We start from the raw sequence: 20,995 nt of genomic DNA, 5'->3' as shown, positions 1-20,995 counted from the left end.
CTCAGAAATCTTTACTATTTGCTAGATATAGATATGTGTTAAAGGAGGACTTTCAGCTTTTAAAATTATTTTCAGCTAGAAAATACATCTTGATATCTAATATTACTTTTTTTTTTTAAGATTTTATTTATTTATTTGACAGAGAGAGACACGGCAAGAGAGGGAACACAAGCAGGGGGAGTGGGAGAGGGAGAAGCAGGTTTCCCATGGAGTAGGGAGCCCGATGCGGGGCTTGATCCCAGGACCCTGGGATCATGACCTGAGCTGAAGGCAGATGCTTAACGACTGAGGCAGCCAGGCGCCCCGGTATCTAATATTACTTGATATGGAAATCAATATTTGTTCTTTGATTATGACTACATGAATTGTGATGATGTAAACTCTATATTCACAAATGGGCCATGACTACTTTTCTTTTCTTGAATAATTTTTTGTTTTCCCTGGGATTAATAATTTTTTTGTATTTTCATGTTTAGTTTTCTATGTCATGAATTCAGTCTCAAATTCTCGGTTATCTAAATCTCCTCTCAGTAATTTAAGATGCATAAAAATTCCATCAAATTTAGTCTGAAAATGGGGCGCCTAGGTGGCTCAGTCGGTTAAGTGTCTGCCTTCAGCTCAGGTCATGATCCCACGGTCCTGGGATCAAGCCCCGCATCAGGCTCCCTGCTCAGCGGGGAACCTGCTTCTCCCTCTCCAGCTCCCCCTGCTTGTGCTCTCTCTCTCCCTCTCTCTCTGTTAAATAAATAAATAAAATCTTTTTAAAAATTTTAGTCTGAAAATATTTTCCTGGAGCTTTTTGATCTGCTCTAGCCTAGACTGGTTCCAATGACCAGAATGCTTCTCTTCTAACTTTTTTTCACTCTTTGTTTCATGTTTCCAAGTATTTCTCTTTCTAGGCTAACTCCTCTTTTTTTTTTTTTTTTTTTTTGGAGGTCTAGTAGATTTTGAAGAAATTAGGCATGGGAAGTAAATTTTCTGAGACTTTGCACTCAAAGTCTTTTGCATGAAAACACCTATCTTCTATTCTTACACTTCATTAATAGTTTGGTAAGGAATTCTAAGTGGAAAACCATTTTTCTTCAAATTTTGAAGACATTGCTCATTTAATATCTGTCATTGTTTTTGAGAAGTCAGAAGCCATTCTGACTCCAAATTGTTCTTATTTGTCCTGTTTTGTATTTCCTCTCTGGAAGTTTGAAGGGTCTTTTGTCTCTAGTGTTATGAAATTTCACAGTGATGTGTGTCCTTATGTTTTATGGTAGGTGATATTTGGTAGGCCCTTTCTATCAGAAACTCACATCTTTCAACCAAGATGTCCATCGACAGATGAATGGACAAAGAAGATGTGGTATGTGTATAAAATGGAATATTACTCAGCCATCACAAAGTATGAATACTTACCATTTACATCGACATGGGTAGAACTGAAGGGTATTGTGCTGAGTGAACTAAGTCAATCGGAGAAAGACAATTATCATATGGTTTTCACTCATATGTGGAATATAAGAAACTGTGTAGAGGATCATAGGGGAAGGGAGGGGAAACTGAATGGGAAGAAATCAGAGAGGGAGACAAACCATGAGAGACTCTTAACTATAGGAAACAAACTGAGGGTTGCTGGAGGGGAGGTGGGAGGGGGGATGAGGTAACTGGGTGATGGACATTAAGGAGGGCAAGTGATTGAACACTACATCTGAAACTAATGATGTACTATATATTGGCTAGTTGAATTTAAATAAAAAAAAAGAAAAAAGAAACTCACATCCTTCGTTTTGCAAGAAAATTTCATGGGCCTTTTTTTTTTTTTAAGATTTTATTTATTTATTTGACAGAGAGAGAGAGTGAGAGAGGGAACACAAGCAGAGGGAGTGGGAGAGGGAGAAGCAGGCTTCCTGCAGAGCAGGGAGCCCAATGTGGGACTCGATCCCAGGACCCTGGGATCATGACCTGAGCCGAAGGCAGACGCTTAAAGACTGAGCCACCCAGGCGCCCCTTCATGGGCCATTTTGTAGTTATGTCTTCTCTTCTGTTTTCTTTGTTTAGTCTTTCTAGAACAGCTATTATCTGAGTGGTAGACACCCTGTACCAGCCCTCTGATTTTCTTATCTTTTCTCTCTTATCTTATATTTCTTTTTCTTTTTGCTCCTGTTTCTGGAAGACATTATCTTTATTTCCCATTCTTTCTCTGTTGAGTTTATAATGTGTGCTATATTTTTTTCAGGGTAGATTTTTTTTAATGTTTCTTTTTATCCTGTTCTTTGTGTGTATATACAATATTTTCTCCTGTATTTCAAAATATATTAACAAGAGATTATTTTGAGTGTTCTCCTTGCAGAGTCTCCATTCCATTTAAATTAAGTTTTTCTGCTTGTTTTGGTCTCTATTTTCCATTTTAGAGGAATTCCTCAGACGTCTAGTGCTCCTTGGTTGTTTGCCCCTTTGGGCCATATGACCTATTCCAGATCTCAGGTCACCATTCCCAAAACTATGGTAGTCTACTGAGCCCAGTTCAGGAAACACAGATCTATGCCACCCTAAATAAATGAGAACTTTATCGGACCAGGCTTAGGCAGGAGTGAAACAGACAAAATGGTTTTCATAAGCCCCACCCCCTTCCTTCCTCAGGTTTCTTCCACAACTCTAACTCTCCTTCGTCCTACCACTGTCCTTTAGGACCTTTCCCACGGCTCCTCCTCAATAGAACCACTTTCAAGTAAAAAAAATCTGGTCATATTATTAATATACAGTATGAATGACTGATAAGACTAAATATGTTTTCTGGTATTTATTTAGCTTTTAGAAAAAGCATTTCTTGGGGATAAACCAAAGGAATAGACTCTCAGGGTATAAATTAGTCAACATCAAAGCAAATCAACAGAAAGGTGTGAGAAAATAGTTCCCTTAATAAAAACTTATCTTATCCTACAAGGCTGGCAATGGATGGAGAATCTCCACAATGTGGATGATGGAGCAGAACGTCATAATCCCAACTGTTGTGCTCCATGATACACCTCTCCCTTCAGGATTTCCTTCTAATTATCCCTGCAACCATTCCCAGGCCATAAAGAGGCAGAGCTGATTCCCTTTGGCATTGTGGTTCAAGAATGGACAATTCTTTTTCCTTGGGACAATATCCCAAACAGACCAAAGTGGCAGCATTCATAAAAGATTTTGCAAATGTCTTGGGGCGCCTGGGTGGCTCAGTCGGTTAAGCGTGTGCCTTCGGCTCACGTCATGATCCGAGGGTCCTGGGATCGAGTCCCACATTGGGCTCCCTGCTCAGTGGGGAGTCTGCTTCTCCCTCTGCCTGCCACTCTCCCTGCTTGTGTGCTCTCTCTTGCTCTCTCAAATAAATATATAAAATCTTAAAAAAAACAAAAAAAGAAGAGGGCAAAGCGTAAAGTGTTAGAAAGATGTAAGCATTTTGAGTGCTTTGGTTTTGGCCTCAGAACAACTGAAATAGGTGAGATTAGTAATTAAATTTACTTTTAGCATGAGTCCAGGGTGGCATAAATCTTGCTGTAGAATTTCCTAACAAGAAAAAAAAAAAAAAAACCCATCTTGAATATTGGAATTCTAAGTTTTTGTTAATACAGCAGGAGAAAAATAGAAAAGAACACAGCGGTGTGAATTATTAGAAAAACAATTAAGCCAGGACTCAGGAGAGGTCTCATCTAGCCCCAGCCACGCCACCAACTAACTCCGTGGCCTGAGAATTATTATTATTTAACCCCTCCATCTTCATTTCCTCATCTATACTATACAGAGGATAAAACCAGAGGGTATTTAACAGACCCTCTGGGCTGTACTGTAATTCAAGGGCACAATTTTATCAAAGGACTCTAAATCTTAAGTCAGATAAACCAAAGAAAACACTACAAATACCAAGAGACAAATCTGACACGGTAATTAGTTTGCATTAAAATTTATCTAGAACTGACTGATATACATTCAGAAAATGAGAGCTAAATAAATACACAACATATCAGATTAAATTCTGCTTCAACTAGAAGCGAAAATGTTTTTCTTGTAGATAGTAAACATAAATGGATCAACTGGAAACCGTACAAAATCCTTCCAAAACAACCATAAAAATTTAACTGATTTAAACTGTCACTTACTAATGCCCTTTCACTTATGTTCTCCAATGAACTTGCAGTAGCCTTACAAGATAAAACAGGAAGCAAAATAAGCCTTCCTGAGCTTTTTGTGATTATAATGTTGAGTGACAGATTCTCCAGAAAGAACAATGGACAATGAAATAGTCTGGCCAAACTAAACACTTTCTGCCAGCAGACTGAGCCTTTATCTCAGCCAAGGAATCATTTTTACTCCATGAAAAATATCTAAAATCGTGCCAAGTTGTATCACTGCCACTGAAATTGGAATGGCTTCAACATCCCATAAAAACAATGACACTTAAAGAATTGCTTCAGCTAAATCATGTTGGAGGGAAAATAGATGAACAATCTCATTGTGTTATATGTCCTTCAAAAGATACAATCAACACAGGTAATCAGGGGTGCCCCTCATACCAGGGTTACCACCTGAGATAAGCACACCTGGATCCTCAGGAACTTTTTGTTCTATGCTGACTAAAATGAAGTAATTAATGCCATTGGGAAGGGGGCTAAAATAATATATTCAAAAGGAGCAGCACCAGATAGCCGGAAATACCAATAAAAGACAAAATCAGGAAGTAAGACAGAACCAGTGTGCACTATGTGAGACATCATTTTCCAAGAATTTAGACCACAACAGAACAGCATAGTGACTTATAGGATGTAATAATCTGCAAAAGAAATCTAAACTATTAAATATCTCAAGAAATACCCAAGAATCTGGTGATCTTATACATACTTGCTTAAAAGTTTAAAAAAGAAATATACCAGGGGTACCTGGGTGGCTCAGTCACTTACCATCCAACTCTTGATTTTGGCTCAGGTCATGATCTCAGGGTCGTGAGGTCAAGCCCTGCCGCAGGCCTGGCACTGGGTGTGCAGACTGCTTGAGATTCTCTCTCCCTCTGCCCCCCTACCCCACTTGCTCTCTCTCACTCTCTCTCTCTCTCAAATAAATAAATTAAAAGAAATACACCATATTTTTTTTCTTCTTACATTGTCCTTTGGTTTTTCTGTGGTGACTACAGAATGGAGAGATGAGAGTCAATGTACTACAAATAGAATTTGACATCTTAAGTGCGGAATTTAAAGTTCAGACAAAGAACAGCCAAATAAACACAAAGAATCAAAGTTCAGATATAACCAATACGGAAACATTTTCAGTCTGATAAATAACATACATCTGACTTGATTATTTTCACTGTCTCGGATGGTGTCAAAGTCATTTGTTATCTTTTATTTCATTAGCTGTTTGTACTTAAATTTTAATATGTGGGTTCAGCTATCTGAGACCCCACAATGCTTCAAATAACCAGTGAGGACATAACTTAGTAGGGGTTAGGGGAGAAGTGATTTATAATATCCTCTCCTGTTTCTTTGTTCAAAAGATCTCTTGGCCTCTGATGGTTACCAGAAGGGAGGTGGGTGGGAAGATGGGTTAAATAGGTGATGGGGATTAGGAGGGCACTTGTGATGAGCACCGGGTTATGTATGGAGTGTTGAATCACTATATTGTACACCTGAAACTAATACTACACTGTACGTTAACTAATTGGAATTTAAATTAAAACTTTAAAAAAATAAAGAAGGCAATTCCTTCTCCAAACTACAAAAAGTTGGCAAATCAATACAATACTTTGTAATACAATAAAATTATGTTGTACTTATTGGAATCATAAAAAAAAGAATGTGAAATGATATCTATTACTTAAAAACTTTAGAAGCTTATTCTAACTCCCAATTTAGTAGTAGAATGAATTAAATAAACATATTGTTCACTCTGTGACAGAGGGCTTAGGGTATGTAAAAAACTACCACCACTACCACCCAAATAACAAACTTCCAGAAACCTTCAAATGAACCTAAAAACTACTGTGACTTCAGTTTGGTTTTATGCTAGCTGGGCAGTACTTTTAACAATGAATCACTCTCATGAGTGATTTTCTTTAAAAGGCTCTGTGTTAATTATTAATTGCTCAATCAGAACCCATAGGGGATTTAAACCATTTTTTATTTTCTTAATTCACCAGCCAGAACCCTACATACTAGGGATAATGCAGCTGGATTGGAAAATGACTTCTTGTCTCACTTAACTTGTTTCAAGAGTTTAGAAGAATTTTTATATACACAAAAACAGCCCCAACAATATTTAAGAGTAACATTCATTCTGGAAAAATTGGGATGTGTCAGGAGTAGACAGGCTTTATGTTGTATTAATGAATTGTGGTTTTAATTTTTTGAAAGCAAGATACTAAACCAAAAATCAGGGGGCTGCTTATTTATTTCTTTAAATATGCCAAGCATTCAGTATCTCCTTACATTTTTCCCTTAGGCTTGTGGGGTTTGGGGACCTTCCTGTCTAAACTATATGTTCTTTGATCTAATTTTTTACTTTGAATTCCTGTTAAGGAAAAGTCTTGCTATTAGTTTCTCTGAGACACTTCAGTACTTTATATGTTCCTGCTGGACCACAGGGGCATTACCAAAGCAGTAATGAAGGCTGACACATCAGGTGGGAATATAACTCAAGGCAAGACCAATAAAGGGTCTTTGAAGATATAGTTCATTGGAAACTGTGCCCAGTGTCCTAATCTTAGCATAAATTAAATGTAGTTGTATTAATTAACAGGTCTTAATGTCTGCTGTCTTAAACAATGTTTAAAAACCATAGGGATTTGATTCAAATTAAGTCTTGGGCTCTCTGAGACCTGACCAAAGGAAGAAAAATGAGTGCCCCCGAAGATCTGAAAAGCACAGGCTTGTAACAACCTCATTAGGCAAGCTTGAAGGCTTTTATCAGTTCTCCTCAGGCAATTCAGTGTTTTTTTTCCCGTGATCATCACCCTGAAGCACTATCTCTTTCACATAATTCACACATTTGGCAAAAATATGTGGAAATCATGGGTAAAGTTTACAGCTTGGTTGAAGTAAAAAAAAAAAACTGTTTATTTAAAAGGATATGCCTGTTGGAATTGCTAACATATATAAATACACCATGCTAGGAATTTTTAACTCCAGTCTTTCCTAATCACAAAGAAAATTGAAAAAAAAATTTTAATCATAGTTTGAAAAATGTGATTTAATTTAAATTTTAAAATGAAAAAAATTAAATCACAAAATTTTAAAATGAACATTACAAATAATTATAATAAACCTAAAGCACTTGTTTTCCACTGGAAAATTAGGCAGCATACACAAAACCTCGTACCTATTTTGGTGTAATGTATGTTGTCACTTCGCTGCCCCAGGGACAGGTTTACCTCACAGGAATTGTCCTCTCAGAGCCCTTCTGAAGACCCTTGGGACCATGCGCCTGCAATTTCTGGGACTGGCCCCTGGATGGCAGTGTTCTTTTTAATTGGCATCTTGGTCATCAAGACCGTTTTTCTAAGTTGCAGGCAACTCAGAATCAGCTCTTTTCTTTTTTTTTTTTTTTTTTCTTTTTTTAAAGATTTTATTTATTTATTTGAGAGAGAGAATGAGACAGCGAGAGAGCATGAGATGGGGGAGGGTCAGAGGGAGAAGCAGACTCCCTGCCGAGCAGGGAGCCCGATGCGGGACTCGATCCCGGGACTCCAGGATCATGACCTGAGCCGAAGGCAGTCGCTTAACCAACTGAGCCACCCAGGCGCCCCCAATCAGCTCTTTTCAGTAAGCAATGTCTTAGTGTTCTCAACTCATTATTAGCTCTGTGGCACAGAGCAAGTCCAGTAACGTCTCTGAGCCTCAGTGTCCTCCTCTATAAATGGAGGATTCTATTCTAAACTTCGCAGGTAGCCACAAGGATTAGAGATGATAGTGATAATTATAGGAACACTATTATTTATTGAAAACCTACTGTGAATAGGCACTGTGTAGGAACTTTACAAATGATATCTCACTAAGTCCTTCCAACTATCCTATAATGCAGGTATTACTACTCTATCTTTAGAGATAAGAAAACTTAAGCCCAGAATAATCAAGAATGTAGCCTAAATTCCACAGCAACTCAGCGGTGACCCGGAATTTATCTTTCTAGCATATGATACAAATAAAATGCCTAGCAAATTGCCTTGTGCACAGTAAATATTAGTAATTTTTAACTGTTTTTACTATTGTTATTGCCGTATTTGATTTTATATAGCTGGTGCCTAAAAGACATAAGAATTTTTTTAAATATTATTTCTAAGAGGACTTAAAAGATACAAAAATCTATTATGATCTAGTTGTTCAGATATCTTCATTTTTCCCCAAAGTATATTTGAGCAGAGAATACAAAGGCAAAGAGAAGATGCGTACATGGAAAGTTTATGGTCAATTAAATGTGTGAAATGCTATATATTGTATTCTTCTCCTGGAGAGTCACAAGAAATATTAGCATATTAAAGACTCGAGATGTCTTTCAGTAAAGGAAACTATAAATCTAGTTTAATCCAAAGCTTTCAAATGTATTTAACAAAGGAATTATTTCTTCACATAATATTTATGACCATCCTTTGAAACCAGTACTCTGTGGAAAACATTTGAGAAAAAGGAATCTATTGAAATTCCTCTTCCAAGTTGAGCATGTAATATTTTGATGGCTCTTCTTTTTCTGCCAACTCCCCACTGTGGATGTGCTGGGAAATGTCAGAGCTGACAATAAAGTTCTTCTGACCCTTAACTGTTAAACCCAAGTTTTTCTTAGGCTTTTCTCACAGCAGTACAACATTCTTTCTACTTCTCTCCATAATGCAGCCACAGGTAACATCCCAAAGCTTTCCTCAAACTCCTGCTTACAGTCTTTCTTAGCTCTCCTTATACACCTTATCTTCTGCACCATTCCGTTGCTTCAAAAGTTCTGTTGATTTTAACTTAAATTTCATTGCTATTTAATTTGTCATATGCTTATCACTTCACAATTAAATTGTAAGTTCCTTGGTGTCTGGAACCATGCACTGTGCGGCCGCGTGTCCCTAAAAGAGCACGAACACCATGCATTGCTCATCCAATCATTCAACAAATATGCACTAAACATCTCTAATGCGGCAAGCTCTGTTCCAAGTGCTGGGGGTATAGCAGTACGCCTACAAGGTCATCAGCACTCCACTCTGGTGGAACTTTCATTGTACTAGGGGACATACATAAATAAGTCTCTGAGTAAGTACACAATGTAATGTCAGATAAGAATAAGTTGTATGGGGGCATCTGGATGGCTCAGTCGGTTAAGCGTCTGCCTTCGGCTCAGGTCATGATCTCAGGGTCCTAAGATCAAGCCCAGGGTCAGGCTCCCTGCTCAGTGGGGAGCCTGCTTCCCCCTCTGCCTGCCACTCCCCCACTTGTGCTTTCTCTCTCTCTGGCAAATAAATAAATAAACTCTTTAAAAAAAAAGAAGGAATATTTAAGCTGAAATCTGAATAAATGAAAAGGTCAGAAAGAAGAGTGTTCTAGACCAGAGTAAAGGGCCAGGGCAAAGGTTGAAGGCTGGTTCAGTTTGCTAAGTTGGAGGAATAGCAGAAGGTCAGTGTGGCTGGAACATGCATAATTAGTCAGGGCAATCAGTATGATAACAGCTTAGCGTGGTGGGTATGAGCCAGACTGCAGTAAGGAATTCGGACATCATTTTAGGTGATATGGAAGCCACAGAATGCTGCAGACATGAGAACGAGCTGAGCATGTTTCCATAATGTTAGAAGACCACTCTGACTGCAGGATAAAGAATGAAATGTAGGGGGTCAAGCTAGGAATCAGGGAGGCCAGTTACAGGCTATTTTAGTCATCAAAGCAAGACACGAGGGTGATTTAGACGAGGGTGGTGGCAGGAGAGCAAAGGAAGGAGACAGATTGTGGATGTACTTTGACAAGAGACAACAGGACTTGCTGGCTTGAGCAAACTAGAGGATGGTGATATTTCCTCTAGGGGGGATATCTGGGAGATCAATGATGCTGGGAGGAAGAGTGAAGAAGGGAATCGAGAATCCTTTTGACCGTGTTAAGGGTGAGAGGTCTATAAGACATCCAGGAATATGTGTCATTTTTACCTGATTCGGAAGCTCACGGGAAAGAGCAGGGCTAGATACAGACATGGGAGTAGCTGGCACAAAAACAGTATTTGACATCACGGGCACTGCATCATCTAGAGAGAGATTGTAATCCCAAAGCACCTGAGAGACCGACACTGAGAAAGGGAGGCCAAAATGGGGGGCAGAACCCCAAGAGGATGTGGTGTGGAGAAGTCCAAAAGAATGAAGTGCAGCTGGAATGAAGGAGTAGTTCACTGAGTAAAATGGCAAAGATCCAGATGAGGACAGAAGAGGACCCATCGAATTGGTCCCCATGGAGGCAGTCAGAGCAGGTTCAGGGGAGCGGTGACAACCAAAGCTGGGAAGAGTGGGTTGAAGCCTTGGTGAGGACTGGTAAGCATTCAGTGTAGATAAACTCTTCAAAACGATCAGCTGTGAAGAGGAGCAGAGAAAGGGGGGACAGGAGCTGGAAGGGACATGGAGCCAGGAAAGGGCTTCCCCGACCCCAGGGTGGGAGAAACTCCACTTTCTCCGCATAGAGTCAGAAGGGATGATTAACAGTGGGGAAAAGAGAGGGACTCTTTGTTTAATTATTGTAGATTTTTCAATGTATTTGATTCAAATTAGACTGAACTGTCACAATCAGCAGGAAATAAAACTGAGTGGTAATAACAACAATATTAACTTGTATTTAGTGCTTATTATGGGCTAGGCACTGTTTTATGTGCTTTTTATAGATATTAGCTTCTACATTCCCCCAAATAACCGTAATTGTTCTCACAAAACACTCGATGAGGAAACTGAGATATGGAGACGTTGGGTAACTTGTCCAGTGTCACAGAGGCAGGAAGTGACAGGACCAGGATTCACACTCAAATGATCTGACTCTGAGGCTTTAACTACCAGGATAAACTGGCACAAGCTTGCACATCTGCTGGCATTTCCTCAGTTCATGACCCGTTTTATGACTCACCGGCTCTAAGTTACCTCTTCTTTCATCCGGGCACACAGTTACAAAGGTTGGGAGGAACTGCTTTTTACCTCTTTCTCTAGTTGGGACAATCCTATGAGATGGCCCATCCAATTAGATGTGGGCACAATTCTATCAAAACTGCCCCTTGGGGCGCCTGGGTGGCTCAGTCGTTAAGCGTCTGCCTTCGGCTCAGGTCATGATCCCAGGGTCCTGGGATGGAGCCCCGCATCGGGCTCCCTGCACCGCAGGAGGCCTGCTTCTCCCTCTCCCACTCCCCCTGCTTGTGTTCCCCCTCTCACTGTCTGCCTCTGTCAAATAAATAAATAAAATCTTTAAAAAAAAAAAAAAAACTGCCCCTTATAGAATATTTATAAACATATACTACATATTAAAATATAATTTTAACAGCATAGTTTTTTTCCCATACAAAGTATTCCTCCTATAGACACATTAAATAGTACTTCAATGGCCACATGGGATTCACTTGTTGGGATACGCCACAGTTGACCTCAAATACTTATGTGTGTGGGCTTATTAATTTACATAAGCAGGCCATGTTCTTGGCAGAAAAATTAGAAAACACAGCTTAGCAAAAAGAGCTCCACTCATTCTTTCACTTAATAAATATTACTACATGTCCTTTTTATGTCATGCAACTATTACAAATCATGCTTTCAAATGCTATTTAAAAGCATGAGGAAAATGCAAAGGAAGAATTGCAGGATATAAAACTATATAGAAAGTATGTGAAAAAATTAGTAAAAAGCAAATCACATACACACACACATGAGAGAGAGAGAGAGAAGGGGGGAGAAATCTAAGCAGTAGTTATTTCTGGATGTGAGATATTAAGAGTAATTTTTATTTTCTTCTGCTTGCCTTTTTTTACCTTATTTTTCTATAATGAACATATATTACTTTAATACTCAGAAAAATGTTACTTCAAAAATTAAGTATTTCTACATATTATGCTGGGAGCACATGCATTACCAGACATCTGATTTGAAGCTAAAATGGAATCCATTAAGATAGTAAGTCATAGGGGATATGAGGACGCATTTATTATTTCAATTACTCAATAATAATGCTCCGAATGATTCCACTGCCAAGAGCACTATTCAGGATGTGTGTGTGTGTGTGTGTGTGTGTGTGTGTGTGTGTGTGTGTGTTGTGGGGTACCACATAATTATCCACGCTAATTAGTATATATTTAACAAATGATGGACAATTAACATGGAGCTTTGTTTCCTGCCTCTAGATCTACCCAGGAGAGAAAGAAACAGAGAGAGAGAGACCCAAGAGATATTTTCAAGGAAAAAAAAATTCTCTAAAATATAAGTAGAAAATTCAGATACTTTCCTCTGTCCCTTTGTTCATGCTACCCTTTCAGATGCCTCTTTCCTTTAAATTTTTTCATTGTAAAAAATTACAAATACTCTAAATATATATATATATATTTGAGTGCTCAAAAATATATACAATAAGCCCCACATTCCCATCACCCAGTAGGATTTTTCTTTCTAATTTGCTTGTCTTGTGTTGGTAGGAACCAATAATACTTATGAACAGGAAAACTCTGCAGAAAACATTTTAAAGATTAAGCAAACAAGAGATGGACTTTTAAAACCCCACGGCCCAGAGCTACACTAGTATGTGTAGGAGTCCCCAGATAGCTTCTGAGGTCTGCTGTTGCAGTCACCTCCTCTCCCATCCTGTGGGCCCTTCCTCTCCAATAGCTAAATGGCCATGCTTTATTATGCTTGGCAAATGGAAGAACTAAAAGAAAGAAAGCAATAAGAAATAACAAAGAGAAAACTCTGTAGGACAGAACTGGGGGAAAGAGGGAGCATTCACCCAGGGAAAGTGTGGCCAAGAAGACAGCCTGGGGATGAGCCGGCAGCAGGCTGGGCAGGCCCCTCCCGATTACAGAGGTCACCAAGCAGGGTTAGTGGGGCACTACCAAACTGCCACCTGGTTGTACCTACCCAAACTGTTGTCGCTGCTCGTGGGCCAGGACGCAATTCTATCCCTCAGCTTCTTCTTTTTACAGGAGTTGTCTGACTTCTCAGAAAGACCTACTTCCTCCTTCCTAATTTCTCGAACGAGCTGCATGCGGCACCGTGTAAAATCCTGAAAGGAAATCTTCCCATGTTCATCTGCGCCCAACTGGTTCATGATCTCAGCCACAGACTCTTCCATATTCAATTGGCGACAGACCATCAACAAGTCATTTCTACGGGAGGGTTGAACAGAAGAAAACTCGTTAGGAGAGACACTGAGCTAGAGGACGTGGTTAATGGGGGCGAAAAGAGCATTTCTCGAATATATCCACACAGAAGAAACCTATTTCCAACTCTCTTTTTGCTTCTAGAAAAGTGGTAAGTGTGCAAAAAGACCTCTTTCATCTGGGGGATTCTAGACATGAACTCTATTTAATTATTTGGGAGAGGGGGGCAACTCTGAATCCTTTGGTTCTCTTTTTCTTCCTGTCTCCACTCTCCCTCCCCGTCTTTCTTTCAAAATCGATGGAGCACCTGTCGAGCATAGTCCTGACACCTCACTGCAAGATAAACTTTCAGAACATAGAAAAGACATTGTTTCTACCCTTGGCAGAGTTTAAAATCTAGTCCAACTGTAAAAGAACAACAAAAATTTTAACAAGCTTGGTTTTCAGCTTTCTGGACCAATCAGTGAATTTTAGCACTTCTTTAAAAGACTATTTAACCCCAACTTTCATTACTCAGTGCTTGCCCACCTCTGGTTTTTCCTGATTTTCTTTGAGCATTTTCCACCTTCCCATCAGCAGCTAGCCCTAAGACTAACAACTAACTGATACACTGGAACAGTGTTTTGTTTTAATGCACTTATATGCTTATCTTTTTTACCCTTCCCTGAATACAGCATAATATTCAGCTGGCTTCATCTAAGACTTAGGGATGTCAGGGCGCCTGGGTGGCTCAGTAGGTTAATCAGCTGCTTTCGGCTCAGGTCATGATCCCAGGGTCCTGGGATGGAGTCCCCCATGGGGCTTTCTGCTCAGCGGGGAGTCTGCTTCTCCCTTTGCCACCCAACTCCCCGCCCACATGTGTGCTCTCTCTCTCTCAAATAGATAAATAAAATCTTAAAAAAAAAAAAACCTTAGGGATGTTTAGGATTGCTAAAGCATTAGTAATGCAAATAGAAAGGGCCAATGTTCTAATATAAAAATTTTACTTTCTAATATGGAAATTTCTTTTTTATATTTTCAGATAATAGTCTTAACAGTTGGGTTGGGTAGAAAATAAAGAGGTTTTCTAAATTCCAGAAGTTCACATAAAAAGATGTTAACAGTAATATTTTCTGAATGGTAGGAAAATGGTGTTTTCACTCTTACACTTGCCTGCCTGTATTCTGTAACCTTCTACAACATACTATGCTACTTTCATAAATTGCTACGTCATTTTTCAGGTTTTAAATATCTCAGAGCATTGTTCTGAGAATAAATGACATAATGCACGTAAAGCACTTAACACAGTTCCTGGCCTATATTAAGCACTCAATAAATGGTAATCATTATTATGATTATTTTATAATTATTGATCGTAATCTTTCACAATGCCCCAGTTTCATGATTAAGCCTTTAGTAATTAAGCACAAGCTGCTCAGGGGGAAAATAGTGCTTACTGAACTGAGCGGACTGCCTCACTAAGTGGAGCACTCCATCTGCAGAGACTGACCTTCCACCTGCCTGTGGCCCACTTACAGATTTGGGCACCCTGGTGAGAAACCCAACTTTGTCCAGGCTCAGGAAGCCTCATTCTACCGGAAAAAAAAAAAGCCTTAAATAAAGAATTTGTGTTCTAGAAATCCCAACTCAGGGGAGAATGTGTAACGATACACTTTTATTTTTAAAAAGTGTGGGCCACTGAGAGGCTGGTAGAAAAGATCAAAAACAAAATACACTGCACTCCACTAAATAAAGTCAGATTATAATCTTTAACTAGAAGTACTAGTTTCTAAAGGCTGAATGAAAGCTAAATTCTTTCAGCATAGAGATCTAGAACTAGCAATAACAACTGACAAGCGGGCCAGGGCAGTGCGATTTAACCCCACCTCACAGATAAGGACGAGGAGGCTGAAAGAGTCACAGAGCTAATACGCAGCAGAGTTAGAATCTAAATCTGGAATCGCTCTGATTCCAACACTCTTGCCCTTTCCATTCTATCATCCAGCACCTTGGATGTCAATGATACCTAAATTTTGGCAGGTGAACACAAGTGAGGACAGCACTAATATGAGCAGCCTGATTATCAATGGTCATTAATTAATAATCTTTTTATATTAAACCAGAGAGACCATATCCACCTATACATTATTACCTTCTATGTTAAATACGGATGAAATAATAAATTACAATTTGTTATCAACATGATAAATTACACAAGAGAGAAAAAATTCCCAAAGCTCTCCTTTACATATCAAGAGCTGGAACTTTGCATCAGTTTTACCGCAAGCCATGGTGCAGGGTTGTTTAAAATGGCTCTAGGGAATTCCACTCGCCTGTGACCATGCCCGTCTGCAATGTGCCTTCGCTATCCCTCCCTTCAATAGGCGGAGGCCATTTCCCTGCCCTTGAATCTGGGTTGGCTTTGTGACTTGCTTTGACCAATGTCATGTGCCAGAAATAACATTCTAGGATCGCTGAGTACAGGCCTTAGGAAGCCTTGTAGCTCCCACTTTCAGCTCAAGTCTGTCCAACTCCATGCGACCTGTAGCCCACTCAGGCCCACAGGCAAGCTCTTTCTTCCGATGGCATATAGCACCTGCACCATTCACTTAGGGCCTAAGTACGGCTGCGTGACAATTTTGGGATAATTGTACTAAATTTGCATTTCTCTCTCTCTCTTTATTATTTTCCCACACCCCAGTCTTATCTTCCCAACGCGACCACAAGCTCCTGGAAGCCAGTGTCGGCCATGCACCACTCTCCCTTAAGATCTGTGCAGCACCCGCACATTGCCCTGGACACAGCAGATACCCAGGACAGCCGTTTTGATGGATTGACTCATAAAACTCTCAGAAGTTAAAAAATGATCACTCTTTTGAAGGGAGTCCCCAGTTGATTTGATATTGCCCCCACACAAACCTCTTTGTATTTTCTCACAGAAGGCAGCACAAGGGATGCCCTTTAAGTATGAATGACCTGTGGACACCATAAAAACAACAACAGCCCTGCAGCCTAGGGACAGAGCAGAATGACAGCTTCCCTGTTCTAGGCCAGGAACATTTCTCAGAGGAAGAGATACTAAGATACTAAGCAGCAGTTGTCCAAAACCAAGAAAGTATAGTGGAGAACCATTGCAGTAACACCAATATCTCACAGAAGGCACCTGCCTTAAATTAAAAAAAAAAAAAAAAACCAAAATTTTGTATATTATTTCAGAAAATACATTCATTTATTATAGAAAATGTAGACAAGCAGAAAAGAAGAAAACACAAATCACACGCAGTCACTCCACCCAGCAATAACCACCGCAAACATTTGGTTAATTTCACAAAAATGTGGTGAACATTTTAACCTCTAAATTTCTTCTAAATAAATAAATGTCCTCCCAATCAATTTTTTACTTTAATCATTTCTACAATTGCTCTAAAAGGTTTTTCATATTTATTCATATTCATGTATGCATATCTTATCTTCAGAGGATATTACCATGAGGCAAGAAAGGAACAGATTCCAATTTACAACAGAGGAACTGGCCAAGTCAGATAATATTTAGTTCTGGAGAGAACACCAATCACCAGGAAGCAAAATTAAAATACGACTGAAGATTGATGATTCTAGCTCAAAATTGCATGTTTTCACAATGTACAGCTATTACTTTCTGTATATAAAAGCCTTTTGTCTCTTGGCTATTCTTCTCCCTTTAACTTAAAAAGAAATTGAGTAGGAAGGGAAAATTCAATGAAGTTATTTATCATTCAGGGAAATTCATGGCCTAACATCAGGAATAGCTAATGGAAAAGATAGGCTTACATCTCAGAGGCTCAGAGGCAGAGAAAAACATTATTCTTCCCCACGATGATACTAAATCCCAAAGTCAGTTGGAATAAAGGCTATGCAAATGCCGTCATTACTTTGAGTAAGAAGTAGATGCTTCTAGTCACAATTCTCAACAGACACCTTTGGTAGGTAGGCCAGAAAGAGTTGCTTATGAAAAAACTCAAAAAAAGTCTGAAAGTTCACTTTGCCCCTAACTGTTCAATTGGAGTCACACAAAAATGTAATTTAGAAGACTCTAATTTCAGTTCCATAAATATTCAAAGTATGAAAAACCATAAATAAGACATAAAAAAAAAGGCTCCGGGCTACTGCTGGTAATTTCTGGGGATAGGGGTTGGATGGAACAAATACATTTGCCTTTTATCATTGCTCCCGAGTGAAATAATTAAAGTGAAGAACTGAACAAATAAGGAAATAAGCTAACAAACCCATAGTTAAGATAAAAAGAGAAGAGTGTATCCCTCAAAGATAAGGGATTTCAACAAATTTCAGCAACATAGAGAGATGGGAGCAGCTGGCCAGGAAGACAAATGGTAATATTGAGAAGGGGGCTGAGAACAGTGGGGCCAGCCTTACCTTTCACAGCACAGAACCCAGAGATATTGTTCACCTTGATGTATCAGGATACAAGGTGCAAGCACTTATGGAATAAATGATCAGGAGGACTAAAAGCACAAATGGGAGAAAGAAACCACCCCTGCGGAGTGGGCATGGGCATGAGGAGGGAGGTGGGTCAGGAGACTTGTGTTTTGTTGCAAGCTCTTCTGTACCATTTTATTCGTTTTTTTGACCGCATCCATGAAGTGCTTTGATAAAAGTAAGGTTTTCAAATTTTAAAAAACCAAATAAGTCATTAATTTAATTCAAGATATGACAGACAAAAGATTAGCATTTAAATATATAATGAATTCCTACCATGCAATAAGAGAAAGATGACAACCCAATTGCAAAGTGGGCAGAAAATTAACGTAAAAGAAAACCCAAATGGTCAAAAAATATGTGAAACGATTCTCATCTCAATCTCACTACACATAAGGAAAATGCAGATTAAAGCAAACAATGGAATACCATTTCAATACCAAGAGGGTTGGCAAAAATGACAGTCTGACAATACCAAGTGTTGGCAAGGAAGAAGAAACTTTCATGGGTTGTAGGTGGAAGAAAAAATGGTACCACCTCTTTAGAAAGGATATGGGCAACATCCAAAATAGCAGAGTTAAACACACATTTCAACCAGAAATTCAACTTTTAGTTGTATATGCTAAAGAAACTTATGCATGGGGGTGCTTGGGTGGCTCAATCAGTTGGGCATCTGCCTTCAGCTCAGGTCATGATCTCGGGGTCCTGGGATTGAGCCCCACATCAGGCTCCCTGCTCTGCGGGAAGCCTGCTTCTCCCTCTCCCTCTGCCACTTCCACTGCTAGTGCTCTCCTGCTCTCTCGTTCTGTCAAATAAATAAATAAAATCTTAAAAAAAAAAAGAAAAAATTATGCATGGATACAAGGAGAGATTCACAATATGTGTGACAGCAAAGATTTGGAGAGTTTAATAATAATATTAATGGTCATACTGATAAGAATAGCTAATGTACATTGGATGCTTATTGTGTGTCAGGGTCTGAGCTAGTGTTTTACATATATTAATTAATGTAGTTAATGTAATTAATATATTAATTAATTTTTAATTAATGTCAACCCCCCTATGAGGTTGATACTCTCATTAGCTCCATTTAATAAGAGAGGAACTTGAAGAACAGAGGTGCACAAGAAATAGTCCGGGTGCCTACCAACAGACAATGAATATATAAATTGAGGTTCTGTCAGTTAACGAAACACTATAGAATAAAGTTTTTGAAAGAAATATAGGTACAATATATGATCATAAATAAATCTCAAAAGAGTGGTGAGTAAAAACCTCAAATTGAAGAATAATATGAACAGTAGGACAGCACTTACCTAAAGTTTAAAAATATGTAAAACAACACTATAAATTATATATGGATTTACACATAGGCAAGTAATAAAAACAAAACCAGGAAGCATAAATATCAACTGTGAAGTGGGGAGCGAGAGAGGAAAATCGGACTGGGGAAGGGGATTTAACGTGGATCTGTAATGTCATATTAAAAAATCATAGGCAGACATGACACAATGTTAACATCCTTTCAATCTGGGTAATGGGTACGTGTGCGTTCCTTATATACTCTGTAATGTTCAGTATTTTAAATATTTCTTAATTTAAAAAATCTAACACATAGAAAGCTAACTCAAACAGAACAAATTTGGTCTGAGGCCATGGTCAAAGGGTAAAACAATTAAAATGAACCATGTCATTCATATCTGTAAGCACTTACAGGGCATGTCTCTTGGGATTAATCAAATTAGATGACCCAAATGTCATTTTGGAAATTTTGTTCATCATTACCAACTACAGAACATCTGATTATTTTTCCTGACATGATTTTTTAAGAGTGGAATTACTTGGGGCGCCTGGGTGGCTCAGTCGTTAAGCGTCTGCCTTCGGCTAGGGTCGTGATCCCGGGGTCCTGGGATCGAGCCCCACATCGGGCTCCCTGCTCCGCGGGAAGCCTGCTTCTCCCTCTCCCACTCCCCCTGCTTGTGTTCCCTCTCTCGCTGTGTCTCTCTCTGTCAAATAAATAAATAAATAAAATCTTTAAAAAAAAAAAAAGAGTGGAATTACTTGTTGTGAAATGGTCAAATTTCTCAATACAGTTTTCCAAACATCCCTTGAGAAACATCTACCAATTTACAGCGCCAGCAGCAGTGTTTGAGCTGCCCACACTTGAGCTAAGTTTCTGGGGAGCGTAGTCTAATTCCCCGTCTCTATGGCCGCACTTTTATTCTCTGCAAAGTATCCATACCACAGAACCCCAGAGACACTTTTCTCAGCCCTGCCTGTGGCCTTCTCAAAACTTCTCCCCTCAGCCTGGGTAACAAGCGTCTTCCAGTTTCCTCACACCTCGATTTGACTGCTCCTTCAGAATTCTGGTTCCAAATGTGCATATTACCCAAGGCCTTGTCCACTGCTGTCTGTTTGGTCACCTTACAGGCTCTCTGTGGGGGACTTAATCTAAATGTATGGCCTTATCTATCCCTAGGCACGCCGACTCCCAAATCTCCATGGCCTGTTAAGTAGCAATGCGTTTTCTACTGGGAAGCTACGTTTCGGTGTCATACATTTACTCTGAACTCAAAGTCCTGAATTGAACTCATCATCTTTACTCCTCCCCAAGTTTCCTCCTCCCGTCTACATAGATTATACCATCCGGTCACCCAAGCCAGAAATCTAGAAGTTATCTGAGATCTTTCTTTCTCATCTGTCCTCACGTGCAAGCAGTCACCAAGACGAGAAATTTCTGTAGTCTAAACAGCGCTCCTATGCATCCCATCCCAGAAACGCTTGCCACTTGCCATTTTCCATCTGATTTACCACAGTAGTACAGTTACTGCATCTTCTCCTTTCCAACGGGCAGCCACCAAATTACTCTTGCCTGCTTAAAATCCTTTATTTGCTCCTCCCCCAAGACTTTCAGCTCCACCCCTGATGTTTCTCACGTCCTAGCCAAGGCCCATCAGAATATGGCCCAGCCTCTCTCCTCACCCTATCTTCCTGCCCAAGCATGCACCCTGCGTTCTAGCCCCACTGGATTTCTTTTAGTTTCCAGGAGAGGCAGTGCTGTTTTAGATGCCCATGCTCTGCATGTTTGTCCCTCTGTTTAGGGCATCCTTTCTTTTCCCTTTCTTCAAACTCCCACCTGTGCTTTATAATCCACTTGAACAGCATCTCCTCCAAGACCTTCCTTAAGTCTCTCAGGTAAACCCCCGGCCTATTCAATGTCCCTTCTCTGTGTTAC

The 20,995-nt window shown here is 39.5% G+C and overlaps 1 protein-coding gene across 2 annotated transcripts in view; it reads right to left on the bottom strand.

Moving 5' to 3' along the window:
• The window catches only part of MCC (MCC regulator of WNT signaling pathway), a 386,129-nt gene that overhangs the window by 303,607 nt on the left and 61,527 nt on the right, over positions 1-20,995 (bottom strand). For both annotated transcript variants that reach the window (XM_032403844.1, XM_032403845.1), the window contains exon 2: positions 13,064-13,311. In XM_032403844.1, coding sequence (XP_032259735.1) covers positions 13,064-13,311 — 248 coding nt within the window. The remainder of the gene's footprint in view (positions 1-13,063; positions 13,312-20,995) is intronic.

The sequence above is a fragment of the Phoca vitulina genome, unplaced genomic scaffold, assembly GCF_004348235.1.
Source record: "Phoca vitulina isolate PV1807 unplaced genomic scaffold, GSC_HSeal_1.0 scaffold6, whole genome shotgun sequence".
Classification (NCBI taxonomy): Eukaryota; Metazoa; Chordata; class Mammalia; order Carnivora; family Phocidae; genus Phoca; species Phoca vitulina.
Note: the sequence above shows the minus strand (reverse complement) of the source record. Positions and strands in the feature narration are given on the sequence as shown.